Source organism: Cynoglossus semilaevis, chromosome 15, assembly GCF_000523025.1.
Source record: "Cynoglossus semilaevis isolate Cse_v1.0 chromosome 15, Cse_v1.0, whole genome shotgun sequence".
Lineage (NCBI taxonomy): Eukaryota > Metazoa > Chordata > Actinopteri > Pleuronectiformes > Cynoglossidae > Cynoglossus > Cynoglossus semilaevis.
The window spans coordinates 9,180,018-9,194,172 of record NC_024321.1 but is presented as its reverse complement, the minus strand read 5'-3'; the positions used below and the strand labels follow the sequence as shown (position 1 = coordinate 9,194,172).

At 44.6% G+C, this 14,155-nt stretch overlaps 2 protein-coding genes across 37 annotated transcripts in view; both read left to right on the top strand.

The window, feature by feature from the left end:
* The window catches only part of LOC103390856 (protocadherin gamma-C5-like), a 130,303-nt gene that overhangs the window by 105,373 nt on the left and 10,775 nt on the right, over window positions 1-14,155 (top strand). The window contains exon 1 of one of the 36 annotated variants that reach the window (XM_025063414.1): window positions 3,832-7,130. The exons of 33 other annotated variants lie outside the window; for them this stretch is intronic. In XM_025063414.1, the coding sequence (XP_024919182.1) occupies window positions 4,677-7,130 (2,454 nt within the window). In that variant the 5' untranslated portion in view covers window positions 3,832-4,676. Of the gene's footprint in view, window positions 1-3,831; window positions 7,131-7,739; window positions 10,338-14,155 lie in introns of those variants that run through there. 2 more of the 36 variants (XM_025063424.1, XM_025063413.1) reach the window with 2 other exon arrangements.
* Window positions 570-7,200, top strand: LOC103390860 (protocadherin gamma-C5-like). The gene is made up of 2 exons (XM_008326918.3): window positions 570-3,764; window positions 7,131-7,200. Exons 1-2 carry the CDS (start codon window positions 1,251-1,253, stop codon window positions 7,137-7,139), a joined length of 2,523 nt encoding a protein of 840 aa, XP_008325140.1. The 5' UTR covers window positions 570-1,250; the 3' UTR covers window positions 7,140-7,200.

The window sequence follows — 14,155 nt, the reverse complement described above, 5'->3', positions numbered from 1 at the left end:
CAACCGGTCCAGTCCTCCACTGTCACGGTGTCCATCCTGCTGGAGGACGGGCTGCATGAACCCATCTTAGACCTTGAACAGAAAGTAGCTGAACCCAGCAGGAAAAATGGGAGAATCGCCCTTTATTTGATTCTCTCTCTGGCCTCGGTGTCTGTTCTGTCTCTGGTGACTTTTGTCATCTTAGCGGTGAAGTGCATCAGGAGCAGCAGTAGCAGCAGTAGTTGCTGCATGAGAAGGAGCGACTGTGATGATTACAAGAACCCCAACAGAAACCTGCAGATTCAGCTCAACACTGATGGACCCATAAAGTACGTGGAGGTGCTGGGAGGAGACATGATGTCTCAGAGTCAGTCCTTCAGGTCTTGTATGTCTCCAATGTCAGAGTACAGTGACTTCACTTTGATTAAGCCCAGCAGCACCACTGACTTTAAGGAGGTGATCAGTGTCCTGGATGCGTCTTTGCCTGACAGCACCTGGACCTTTGAGAGCCAGCAGGTGAGCTGAAAATAAATGGCTTCTGAATATTTTTTTTAGAATATGAAAGAATATTTTTAATTAAAATATTACATTTCCATTTAAGTTTACGGGACATATACACATTTTTTAACCTTAAATAATGAGGTCGGTTGTTTCATAATTTATGCAAGTAATTGCTCTACATATTTTTAAATTACTTTGCCTTTAATTTGTGTCTGTTGGATGATATATAAGTATAACACTGAGTTAATTTTTCAGGCGTTGTCACTATTTAATGTCCAGTAATAATAATTTTATAACTGGTGTAACGTTCACAAGCCCACTTTAAGCTTGTGGAGCGCTTTTTCCTGAATGTGAATTTTTGGACGCTTTGTTTCAGCACCATATATATGGACAGCTCCCATAAAGTAGAAATGCCACTTAAGTCGGATTTTATTTCCGATCTTGTTTTCATTTATTAATCTGTAGCATAAGACAATCCTCGTATCTATTCACTCTGCTTTGTTTGAGCAAAGTCTTGTGTCTGTAAAAGCGCTGCTCATGTGTTTTCCTATTGGACTGTGTCGATGGCTGCTGTCGGCCAATGAAACGCAGACGTGTACAAAGAGATCTAGTCCATCCCCCGTGCAGCTTCAGCACCGCATTCATGTTGCATTAAGCTGAATGAGACAAAGTGATGCTCTTCTTGGAAATCAGACGGAAGATTTCGAATAATTATTTTGCAGTGGATTATTGTGGGATACGCGTGTGTCATTGATGGTTTACAACAATGGATGGCAACTGTTCTTCTTTTGTTCACTTCACTGGGAATTAATTCTAACGCACCGGGGATGACAAAGAGACGAGGACAGGGACACTGGAGATGGCAGGCGCTCTGGTGGCATCTCTTCTTCCTCTTGTGGAGTATAACACGGGGACAGACTCGTTACAGTGTCCCAGAAGAACTAAAGCAGGGATCTGTGGTAGGAAATCTGGCTAAAGATCTTGGTCTGGCATTGTCTGATATTTCTGACCGTAAACTGCGTGTTGCCTCTGAGGTTGGTAAGCCGCAGTACTTCACTGTGGATACGGGGAAGGGCGAGCTGGTGGTGAATGACAGAATAGACAGAGAGACTCTATGTGGACAAAGCGCCAGCTGTGTATTGACTCTGCAGGTCCTCATTGATAAACCGTTACAACTGTACAAAGTGGAGGTTGAAATACAGGACATTAATGATAATTCTCCCATGTTTCCTTCTCAAGAAATCATAATAGAAATAGCAGAGTCGACAGCAGCAGGGGCACGTTTTCCTTTAGAGACTGCGCGCGACATCGACGTCGGAATAAATTCAGTGAGATCTTATACGTTAAGTAAAGACGACCTTTTTAGTTTGAAAATTAAAGATGTATCAGGAGGGAGAAAGATACCAGAACTCGTTTTATCAAAGTCGCTGGACAGAGAGAAAAAGGCTACACATCACCTTCAATTAACAGCTTTTGACGGCGGAAATCCAGTGAAATCTGGAATCTCACAGATAACAATAAATGTACTTGATAATAACGATAATTTTCCGGTATTTGAGAAAAACGTTTACAAAGTCTCTGTAAGCGAAAACAGTGCCCAAGGTGCGTCTATAATAAAACTAACCGCAAAAGACGTCGACGATGGCCCTAATGGGGAAGTCGAGTATTCATTTGGAGTTCACACACCAGATGTTGTTCAGTCTGTTTTTGATATTGATGCGATAACTGGAGAAATTAGTCTTAAAGGAACATTGGATTTTGAAACCAACGCAAATTTTGAAGTTGATATTAGCGCAAAAGACAAAGGAAATCCTAGAATGGAGGGACACTGTACTGTCCATATAGAAGTAATAGATATAAACGATAATGCCCCCGTTATAATCCTAACCTCTGAACCTAACCCAGTGCCAGAGGACGCACCGAACGGCACTGTAGTGGCTTTGATTAGTGCCCGAGACAGTGATTTTGGCGACAACGGTAAAGTGACGCTTCGTTTATCAAATGGTTTTCCGTTTAATCTCAAACCGTCATTTTCTGATAATTATGCATTGGTTATCAAGGGTGTTCTAGACCGAGAAAAAATGTCAGAATATAATATTGAAATCACAGCCACAGATTCAGGCTCTCCCCCACTGTCCAGTAAGACAATTATACAAATTAGTATCTCAGATGTCAATGACAATCCTCCTGTATTCTCTCAGTCCTCCTATAATGTGTATTTAAAAGAGAATGGAGTACCAGGATCTATACTGTACTCAGTATCAGCCTCTGACCTGGATTCTGGTGAAAACGCTAAAATCTCCTACTCTATACTAGACTCTAAAGTGCAGGACGTTTCTGTGTCATCGTATGTTTACATTAACTCAGATAACGGCAGCATCTACAGCATGCACTCGTTCGACTATGAGAAACTGAAGGTGTTTCAGATTCAGGTTCAGGCTAAAGATCAGGGCTCTCCGTCTCTGAGCAGCAACACCACTGTCCATGTCTTTATCCTGGACCAGAACGACAACGCCCCCTCTGTTATTTACCCCTCCTCTGCTGCCCTGGGCTCCCTCTCTCACCAGAGGATGCCCCGCTCCGCCAAAGCGGGTCACCTGGTCACTAAGGTGACAGCTGTGGACGCTGACTCGGGCCATAACGCCTGGATCTCCTACAAACTGGCAGAGGCCACAGACGCGTCTCTGTTCACCGTCAACCAGTTCACTGGAGAGGTGAGGACTAAACGTGCTGTGTACGAGCAGGACGAATCCTCTCAGAGGCTGCTGATAGAGATCAGAGACGATGGACAACCGGTCCAGTCCTCCACTGTCACGGTGTCCATCCTGCTGGAGGACGGGCTGCATGAACCCATCTTAGACCTTGAACAGAAAGTAGCTGAACCCAGCAGGAAAAATGGGAGAATCGCCCTTTATTTGATTCTCTCTCTGGCCTCGGTGTCTGTTCTGTCTCTGGTGACTTTTGTCATCTTAGCGGTGAAGTGCATCAGGAGCAGCAGTAGCAGCAGTAGTTGCTGCATGAGAAGGAGCGACTGTGATGATTACAAGAACCCCAACAGAAACCTGCAGATTCAGCTCAACACTGATGGACCCATAAAGTACGTGGAGGTGCTGGGAGGAGACATGATGTCTCAGAGTCAGTCCTTCAGGTCTTGTATGTCTCCAATGTCAGAGTACAGTGACTTCACTTTGATTAAGCCCAGCAGCACCACTGACTTTAAGGAGGTGATCAGTGTCCTGGATGCGTCTTTACCTGACAGCACCTGGACCTTTGAGAGCCAGCAGGTGAGATGATGAGAAGACGACAAACTCTATCTATATAATTACAGTGGTAATATTTGATTATTAGCCAATTAATTTCCAGTCCTAACACCAACAAATGTGATGCATTTATTCATAAAAATATCTTTTGAGTGATTACATATATATATTTATATTTTTAAGGCAATTTCATTTATTCATAATTATTAATTCATTATTATCTTAATATATAAATGTTAGAACAATAGGGCATATATTTTGTTTCTACTTTTCATTAACTGCCTACAATATCTTTAAATTTTATCAAGCACGTTTTCTTACAAGTTTATGTATTTTTGATTAATTTGACTGTCGAGTTTGTTTCCATCGTTGTTCTGTTGCTACACTGCCCTCTCCTGGCCATTTCTGTTGTGTCGCCTGAGTAGTATACAGCCTTCAGTGGGCTGGAATTCAATAATCTCTTTCCAATAAATTCAAGGTATTTTTAGTAGAACTGGTTCTTTAAGAATATAATAATAATTGACTTTTTGATAAGGTTTTTTTTCTTATCAAAAAGAAGATTCAGATCAAAGATGATATGAATCTATGAATGAAGAGTTTGATCGAACGAAAATGCTGCCATGGGATTGGACAGCCTGCAGACTTTGTTGCTTGTGATTCGTTACTTGAGTGGGCGCTCTACACCAATAGCATGGAGCACTGTACAAAGAGATCTACTGCGCCCCCACTCACTGTGACCGTGGTAACACCCACACTCGTGAAGCTGGAGAAGAGATGCGCTTCGGGGATGTTGTCCGAATATTATTTATTTTATCATCCATTCTTTGATGATCTTCTCATATTGAAAAATCACCCAGGGAATGGTTTTGGGATGTATTATATTGCTAAAGAATTCTTCGATGGGAATTGTCTGATGCCTGTTTTAACGGCATAAAAATGACAAAGACAATGGGATGCAGAGAGTGGAGATGGCAGGCGCTTTGGTGGATGTATTTCCTTTTCATGTGGAGTAAAACGCATGGACAGACTCGGTACAGCATCCCGGAGGAGCTCAAACGGGGCTTTGTGGTAGGAAATTTAGCCAAAGATCTTGGTTTGGGACTGTCTGATATTTTTGACCGTAAGCTGCGTGTTGATTCTGAGGCTGGTACGCAGTTTTTCACCGTGGATGCTGCTAAGGGCGACCTGGTGGTAAACGACAGAATAGACAGAGAGGCTCTATGTGGACAAAGCAGCAGCTGTTTGTTGCCTCTGCAGGTCGTAACAGAGAATCCTTTACAACTACACCGGATAGAAGTAGAAATTAAGGATATAAATGACAATTCTCCTGTTTTCTTAACAGAGGAGCGGGCTTTAAAAATTGCGGAATCGACCGCGACAGGAACGCGCTTTCCCTTAGAAGCAGCACAGGATCTGGATGTTGGTAGCAATTCATTAAAATCTTATACTTTAAGTAAAGACGACTGTTTTAGTTTAAGAATAAAGGAGCTGCCTGGAAACAGAAAGGTGCCCGAATTGGTACTAGAGAAACCGCTTGACAGAGAAAAACAGAGTGTGCATCAGTTACTCCTGACGGCTCTAGACGGAGGTAATCCTGTCAAAAGCGGAACCAGAAAAATAATAGTAACGGTTCTTGACAACAATGACAACGTTCCTCTATTTAAAAAGCCGTCGTATAACGTCACTGTGCCTGAAAATAGCGTTGCTGGTTCGGTGGTTGTAAGAGTTGAAGCCACAGACGCAGATGAAGGTGTTAATGCAGAGGTCGAATACGCGTTTGCTGAACACACAGCGCCGTCACTGTTGTCTATTTTTCATTTACAGCCCGATACGGGGGAGATCTCCATTGTGGGTCCATTGAATTTTGAAAACAACGCAATACACAATTTAGACATCACTGCAAAAGATAAAGGGGTCCCTCAGATGGAGGGGCATTGTCGTGTGCAAGTATCAGTAATAGACATTAACGACAATGCTCCAGAGATAGTTCTGACGTCTAATCCTAATCCGGTTCGCGAAGACGCACCTAGAGGCACAGTAGTAGCTCTAATCAGAGCACGGGACCTTGACTCCGGTGATAATGCAAAAGTGACGTTAAAACTACCCGCGGGTTCTCCCTTTAGCTTGAAACCGTCATTTTCCAACAACTATGCACTAATAACAAGCAGTACATTAGACAGAGAGATTTCCTCACAGTATAACGTTGAAATAACAGCCACTGATTCAGGCTCTCCTCCTCTGTCCAGTAAGAAAACTATACCTGTCAGCATCACCGATGTCAACGACAATCCTCCTGTATTCTCTCAGTCCTCCTATAATGTGTATTTAAAAGAGAATGGAGTACCAGGATCTATACTGTACTCAGTATCAGCCTCTGACCTGGACTCTGGTGAAAACGCTAAAATCTCCTACTCTATACTAGACTCTAAAGTTCAGGACGTTTCTGTATCATCGTATGTTTACATCAACTCAGATAACGGCAGCATCTACAGCATGCACTCGTTCGACTATGAGAAACTGAAGGTGTTTCAGATTCAGGTTCAGGCTAAAGATCAGGGCTCTCCGTCTCTGAGCAGCAACACCACTGTCCATGTCTTTATCCTGGACCAGAACGACAACGCCCCCTCTGTTATTTACCCCTCCTCTGCTGCCCTGGGCTCCCTCTCTCACCAGAGGATGCCCCGCTCCGCCAAAGCGGGTCACCTGGTCACTAAGGTGACAGCTGTGGACGCTGACTCGGGCCATAACGCCTGGATCTCCTACAAACTGGCAGAGGCCACAGACGCGTCTCTGTTCACCGTCAACCAGTTCACTGGAGAGGTGAGGACTAAACGTGCTGTGTACGAGCAGGACGAATCCTCTCAGAGGCTGCTGATAGAGATCAGAGACGATGGACAACCGGTCCAGTCCTCCACTGTCACGGTGTCCATCCTGCTGGAGGACGGGCTGCATGAACCCATCTTAGACCTTGAACAGAAAGTAGCTGAACCCAGCAGGAAAAATGGGAGAATCGCCCTTTATTTGATTCTCTCTCTGGCCTCGGTGTCTGTTCTGTCTCTGGTGACTTTTGTCATCTTAGCGGTGAAGTGCATCAGGAGCAGCAGTAGCAGCAGTAGTTGCTGCATGAGAAGGAGCGACTGTGATGATTACAAGAACCCCAACAGAAACCTGCAGATTCAGCTCAACACTGATGGACCCATAAAGTACGTGGAGGTGCTGGGAGGAGACATGATGTCTCAGAGTCAGTCCTTCAGGTCCTGTATGTCTCCAATGTCAGAGTACAGTGACTTCACTTTGATTAAGCCCAGCAGCACCACTGACTTTAAGGAGGTGATCAGTGTCCTGGATGCGTCTTTACCTGACAGCACCTGGACCTTTGAGAGCCAGCAGGTGAGATGATGACATGTGACTTGTCACGTATTCAAAACGTGCTAGATTTGAGTTGTAATTACAAGGTATTTTGGTTTGTCCCTATCTGACAAAGCTCTGTTTCAGCACCACATATGTGGACAGCGACAATGTATTTTAGTCACTTTGTTTGCTGATTAATACTGTTGTGAACAGGTTTAATTTACACTTCTAACGTTTAAGTTGATTTATTTCATTCGTTAATTGTAATTAGACTATTTGCATTTTGTAGCTGATTGCTTTTTAACAGAAGTGTTAAAATAAAAAAGGGTTATAATGAGGATAAAATTAAGAGTTCACACATGCTGAGTTAAAATCAAGTTCTGATGACCAATGCTTATTTTATTTTATTTTATTTTATTTTATTTTATTTTATTTTATTTTTTATTCGCCCTTTTCCCCCTTTCACTATTATAGAGCACATGCTGCACCTATCAGTGAATGCACTGAGCAGGGCTTTGCTCATTGGATGTGAGGGATGAGTGCTGTGCACCAATGAAATTCAGAACTGTACAAAGAGATCTTCTCCCTCCCCCACACAGCTTCAGCACTGAAATCAGAATACTCGGGATCGGGGAGAGAGTACATGTTTAGTATATAGAGAATTTGATTCAGTAAATTCTTCCACGGACAGGTGCATTGTGAATGGAATATGTCATGCTCTTGGAATTGGAATTCTGACTATATGTTCTCTGATTGTGGGGATTGAAGATGATGTGATTTTCTGAATCTGGAATGACAAAGACAATGGGATACAGTGACTGGCGATGGCAGGCGCTGTGGTGGCATCATTTCTTTCTCTTGTGGAGTATAACACACGGACAGACTCGGTACAGCATTCCAGAGGAGCTGAAACGAGGCTCGGTGGTAGGAAATTTAGCCAAAGATCTTGGTCTAGGACTGTCTGACATTTTTGACCGTAAGCTGCGTGTCGCCTCTGAGTCTGATGAGCAGTTTTTCACTGTGGATGCGGGGAAGGGCGAGCTGGTGGTGAATGACAGAATAGACAGAGAGGCTCTATGTGGACAAAGTACCAGCTGCGTGTTACCTCTGCAAGTGGTTGTTGAGGAACCACTGCAGCTGCATCGCATTGAAGTAGAAATTAAGGATATAAACGATAATTCTCCAGGTTTTCTATCAAACGAGTTATCGTTAAAAATAGCAGAATCAGCGGCTGTTGGTACCCGCTTCCCTCTGGAAAGCGCAACAGACCCCGACGTTGGCACCAATTCCCTGAAATTATATTCTCTCAGTAAAAATGACTGTTTTTCTCTTAAAATCAAGGAGATGGAGGGGGGTAAGACCGTCCCAGAACTCGTTTTAGAAAAGCCTCTAGACAGAGAGAAGAAGGCGGTTCACAAGATATTACTGACCGCACTGGACGGAGGGAATCCAGCCAGGTCTGGGACATCACAAATAATCATCACAGTGTTAGACATAAATGATAACTTCCCAGTGTTCGAACGAAATAATTATAAAGTAACACTGGGTGAAAAAAGCGTGAAGGGTGCTGTTGTTTTAAAGCCAAAAGCAACGGATGCAGATGAAGGTTTAAATGGCCAAATCGAATTTTTATTCGGTTCCCGGACACCTGATTTTGTGCTGTCAATGTTTGATATTGATGCTTTAACAGGCGAGATTAGTTTGAAAGGCGAGTTAGACTACGAAACAGTGAAGTCGTATGATATTGACGTTACTGCTAAAGATAAAGGCAGTCCTGAGATGGAGGGCCACTGCCGAGTGCAGGTTGATGTTGTTGATTTTAACGATAACGCTCCTGAGATTGTCCTCACGTCTCAACCAAAGCCAGTGCGCGAAGACGCACCAAATGGCACCGTAGTTGCGTTAATAAGTGCGCGTGATTTTGACTCTGGGGAAAACGGCAAAGTAACCTTACAGATTTCCAAAGGATCGCCGTTTACTCTGAAGCCGTCGTTTTCTAATAATTACGCTCTGGTGACGAGCGGCCGTTTAAACAGGGAGAATTACTCACAGTATAACGTTGAAATCACAGCCACTGATTCAGGCTCTCCTCCTCTGTCCAGTAAGAAAACTATACCTGTCAGCATCACCGATGTCAATGACAATCCTCCTGTATTCTCTCAGTCCTCCTATAATGTGTATTTAAAAGAGAATGGAGTACCAGGATCTATACTGTACTCAGTATCAGCCTCTGACCTGGACTCTGGTGAAAACGCTAAAATCTCCTACTCTATACTAGACTCTAAAGTGCAGGACGTTTCTGTGTCATCGTATGTTTACATTAACTCAGATAACGGCAGCATCTACAGCATGCACTCGTTCGACTATGAGAAACTGAAGGTGTTTCAGATTCAGGTTCAGGCTAAAGATCAGGGCTCTCCGTCTCTGAGCAGCAACACCACTGTCCATGTCTTTATCCTGGACCAGAACGACAACGCCCCCTCTGTTATTTACCCCTCCTCTGCTGCCCTGGGCTCCCTCTCTCACCAGAGGATGCCCCGCTCCGCCAAAGCGGGTCACCTGGTCACTAAGGTGACAGCTGTGGACGCTGACTCGGGCCATAACGCCTGGATCTCCTACAAACTGGCAGAGGCCACAGACGCGTCTCTGTTCACCGTCAACCAGTTCACTGGAGAGGTGAGGACTAAACGTGCTGTGTACGAGCAGGACGAATCCTCTCAGAGGCTGCTGATAGAGATCAGAGACGATGGACAACCGGTCCAGTCCTCCACTGTCACGGTGTCCATCCTGCTGGAGGACGGGCTGCATGAACCCATCTTAGACCTTGAACAGAAAGTAGCTGAACCCAGCAGGAAAAATGGGAGAATCGCCCTTTATTTGATTCTCTCTCTGGCCTCGGTGTCTGTTCTGTCTCTGGTGACTTTTGTCATCTTAGCGGTGAAGTGCATCAGGAGCAGCAGTAGCAGCAGTAGTTGCTGCATGAGAAGGAGCGACTGTGATGATTACAAGAACCCCAACAGAAACCTGCAGATTCAGCTCAACACTGATGGACCCATAAAGTACGTGGAGGTGCTGGGAGGAGACATGATGTCTCAGAGTCAGTCCTTCAGGTCTTGTATGTCTCCAATGTCAGAGTACAGTGACTTCACTTTGATTAAGCCCAGCAGCACCACTGACTTTAAGGAGGTGATCAGTGTCCTGGATGCGTCATTGCCTGACAGCACCTGGACCTTTGAGAGCCAGCAGGTGAGCCTGGGGTTGCATCTCATTTTGTTTAAATTTGCTCCACTGATTGCAGATTATTTTTTCTCAGTTTTTCTTTTCTTTTCTTTTGCAACTTTGTATTTTTTCTCAGTTTTTCTTTTCTTTTGCAACTTTTGCAGCAAATGTGCTCTAATTTTGAAAAGTAATTTCGACAGCAAAATGTTTTATTGTTACATTTTCAGTTGGTGGTTTATGATTTATTCAGTTGTAATTTTATTGTTTGAAAGACTGTTTTTGATGATGGTTAGGCTTTTAAAACAGTTTGGACTATACAAGCACTACTACTATTCTACATTTTATACAGTATATTAATATGTACTTCTACTACAAGATGTCTACGTGGGAAAACATAAATACTGTATATTTACATAAGACAGGGAAATGGACAAGAATATCACTTTTGAGACTATAGCGCTGCCTGCAGGGCACACATTGAAGGTTCTTTTTACCCGCAGGCTGTACACAAATACGGTAAATAACGGAAAACTGCAGATAATTCCACATACAGGTAAACACTTTTTAATTTACATTTAGTCAAAAATAACCAAATAATGCAAACTCATATACAAACAGTCACTGTGTTCTAAATCATATCAGGTAAAATAATACCGTATTTCTTACATTTTTCATTTATTAAAATAAATGAAAGTGATACTATAGTACAAAAGAAGCAGGTTTAATTTAAAAGTTTCATTTATGAAGACTTCTTGGGGAATAAATCGCCATGTATAGTAGGTTTCAGTTATCAAAATTTTACATAACCTGTACAAGTACTTATCTTAACGTGGGCTGGTAAAACAGTGGCGAAAAAAGACTGCGAACTCTGCCCCCTTGTGGATAACTGTGATACCGTCATAAAAAACTGGCAATCTCACCGAGAAAATCCTTAAAAGTACAACTTCCCTTGTGTTCACCTACTCACGTGTTTGTTCAAGTAAAGCTTTGTCTCTTTCACCTCATTTTTGTAAATCTATTCAAAAGGGCAATTCCTAAAACTTTTCAGACAAATGCCATATGTGTGAGTGTGGAGTGGGTGTGTGAAAGGGAGAGAGCGAGAGCGAGTGAGAGAGAGAGTGTGTATGAGTGTGAGCAGCACTGGTACGGCCCTGTCTTCCAATGAGCGAAGAGGCCACCCGGGCTTCACCCCGCCCATGACAGGAGTGAGGCGGAGGAGACGGGGCTGAGGGTGAGTGTAGAGACTTGTGGAAAACTCTTTTTTTCCTCCCTGTTTTCGCTTTCTAGTCCTCCGCCATGATCACATCAAAACTTCCCATCGCCCTCTTTTTAAAACGAAAATGTTTTCCACTGCGCCTAAAAGCCACATGTTGAACTATGGATACGTTACGGTGAACGAAGGAGTTAGAAACTTTCCCATTCCCTGATCCTGGGAGCGCAGCACAATGGACTCCAGGCAGAGGACGCGATCCAGAGGAGGGAGGCTGTGGAGGATTTGCTTTTATTTATCTTGGCTCACCACTGCGTCGGCTCAACTCAGCTATTCCGTATCGGAAGAACTAAGCCCGGGTTCGGTTGTTGGAAATATCGCTAAAGATTTGGGTCTTACTGCTCAGAGGATCGAGCAGAGGAGGTTACGGGTGGTCTCCGAATCCACCACTCAGTACTTTGAGATAAAAGAGACGACGGGGGATTTGGTGATGAAACAAAGTATTGATAGGGAGCAAATGTGCGAACTGAGTTCAACATGTTCACTACATCTGCAAATACTCATGGAGAATCCTTTGGAAATCCATCGTGTGGTGATGGACATTCTGGATGTGAATGACAACGCACCGCAGTTTTCAACCAGCAACATTTCTCTGGACATATCTGAGGCTGCTGCGCCCGGCACTCGGTTTCGTTTGGAGAGCGCTCACGATCCAGATGTGGGTACCAACTCTTTACGCACTTATAATTTGGCAGCGAATGACTTTTTTACGCTACACGTGGAAAGCAAAAGCGACGGCACCAAGTTTCCTGAGCTGGTGGTGAGTAGAGCTTTGGACAGGGAGACACACGCCATGTTTCGCCTGTTGCTCACTGCTGTGGATGGGGGTCGGCCGGAGAAGTCCGGCTCCACTCTTCTGCTCATTAAGATCCTGGATGTAAATGACAATGCGCCTGTCTTTGACGAACCGATCAAGAATGTTAGGCTGTTAGAAAACGTTGCACGGGGCACTTTAGTAACGCAGTTAAACGCAACTGACGCAGACTCGGGCAGCAATGGAGAAATATCATTCATGTTTAGTAAATACACACCAGATCGGATACTTAAACTTTTCGCTGTGGATTCTAAAAGTGGGGAGATTCGTGTGACGGGGCACGTGGATTATGAGAAAGGTACTGCCTACCACATCACACTGCAGGCCAGAGATGGTGGCTCTCCTGCTATGGAGGGCTCCTGTAATGTTATGGTGGACGTTGTCGACCTCAATGACAACGCACCGGAAGTAACGCTGACGTCAGTGACCACTCCGATCAGAGAGGACTCCCCACCTGAAACGGTGATAGCTCTTATAAGTGCACGGGACCTGGATTCTGGTGCGAATGGAGAGGTAACCTTATCTGTCCAGCCAGGTTTGCCATTCAAACTTATTTCAGCGTTTGGCATGCATTACAGCCTCATCACAGCAGGCAGACTGGATCGTGAGTCAGTCCCAGAGTACACAGTGGTCATCGAAGCTACTGATGCTGGTACACCGCGGCTTTCATCGCAGACCACATTTGTGGTGTCTCTATCTGATGTCAATGACAATGCCCCCACCTTCTCTCAGGATTCATACTCTGTGGACATCCCAGAAAATAATGCACCGAGCACACCCATCGCCACTGTTTCTGCCACTGACCTGGACCTCGGTGAGAATGCTCACATCACCTACTCCATCCTCCCCAGCATGGTGCAGGGCTCACCCATTTCCTCTTATGTCTACATTAACCCAGATAGTGGTCAAATCTACAGCATGCGTTCCTTGGACCATGAACAGCTTAAAGTATTCCGTATAGAGGTGCAGGCCCGGGATGCTGGAGTGCCCCCTAGGACAGCCAATGTCACCGTTCATGTGTTTGTGGTGGATTTGAATGATAATGCACCAGTGATTGTTCACCCTTTTTATCCAAAGGACAAAGGATTACAGTTCACAGTGCCCCCTTCTGCAGTCCCAGGGCATCTCATAAATAAACTTGTAGGGGTGGATGAAGACAGTGGGCACAATGCCTGGCTGTTCTACTCCATTGCCCCAGGACCAAATGCTGGAATGTTTCGTATTGGGGCTCATACTGGGGAGCTGCGCACAACTCGCAAGTGGACTGAGGAGGATGGGGGCTCAGTATATGACATTGTGGTCATCGTTCAGGACAATGGTGACCCCCCCAAAACCTGTACTGTAAATATTACTATAACTGTGGATGAGAAGGGTGCAGTCAATGATATCCCAGCCAGACCTCGCCAAACACCCTTCTACAAAAACACAGGGATGTCGGACATCACCTTGTACCTTATTATTTCTCTGGCCTGCGTGTCCGCTGTTTCCTTTATCACATTTGTTGTAGTTATGGTACGCTGCCTGAGGCACCGTGACCCAGGGCTGGGAGACTCAGATTGCTGCTGCTGCTACGGACGCCACAGGTCTAGTCGCTACCATCACAGGCCAAGCAAGGACCTGCACCTGCAGCTTAACACTGACGGGCCCATTCGCTACATGGAGGTGGTGGGAGGGCCCCAGGATGCACACACACGCACCTACAGGCCCTGTTACTCCACGATATCAAGCCGAAGTGACTTTGTATTTATGAAGACACCCATG

What these genes read in the sequence shown, in the direction of transcription:
- LOC103390860 (XM_008326918.3), top strand. Translation starts at nt 1,251, where the DNA reads ATGGCAACTGTTCTTCTTTTGTTCACTTCACTGGGAATTAATTCTAAC.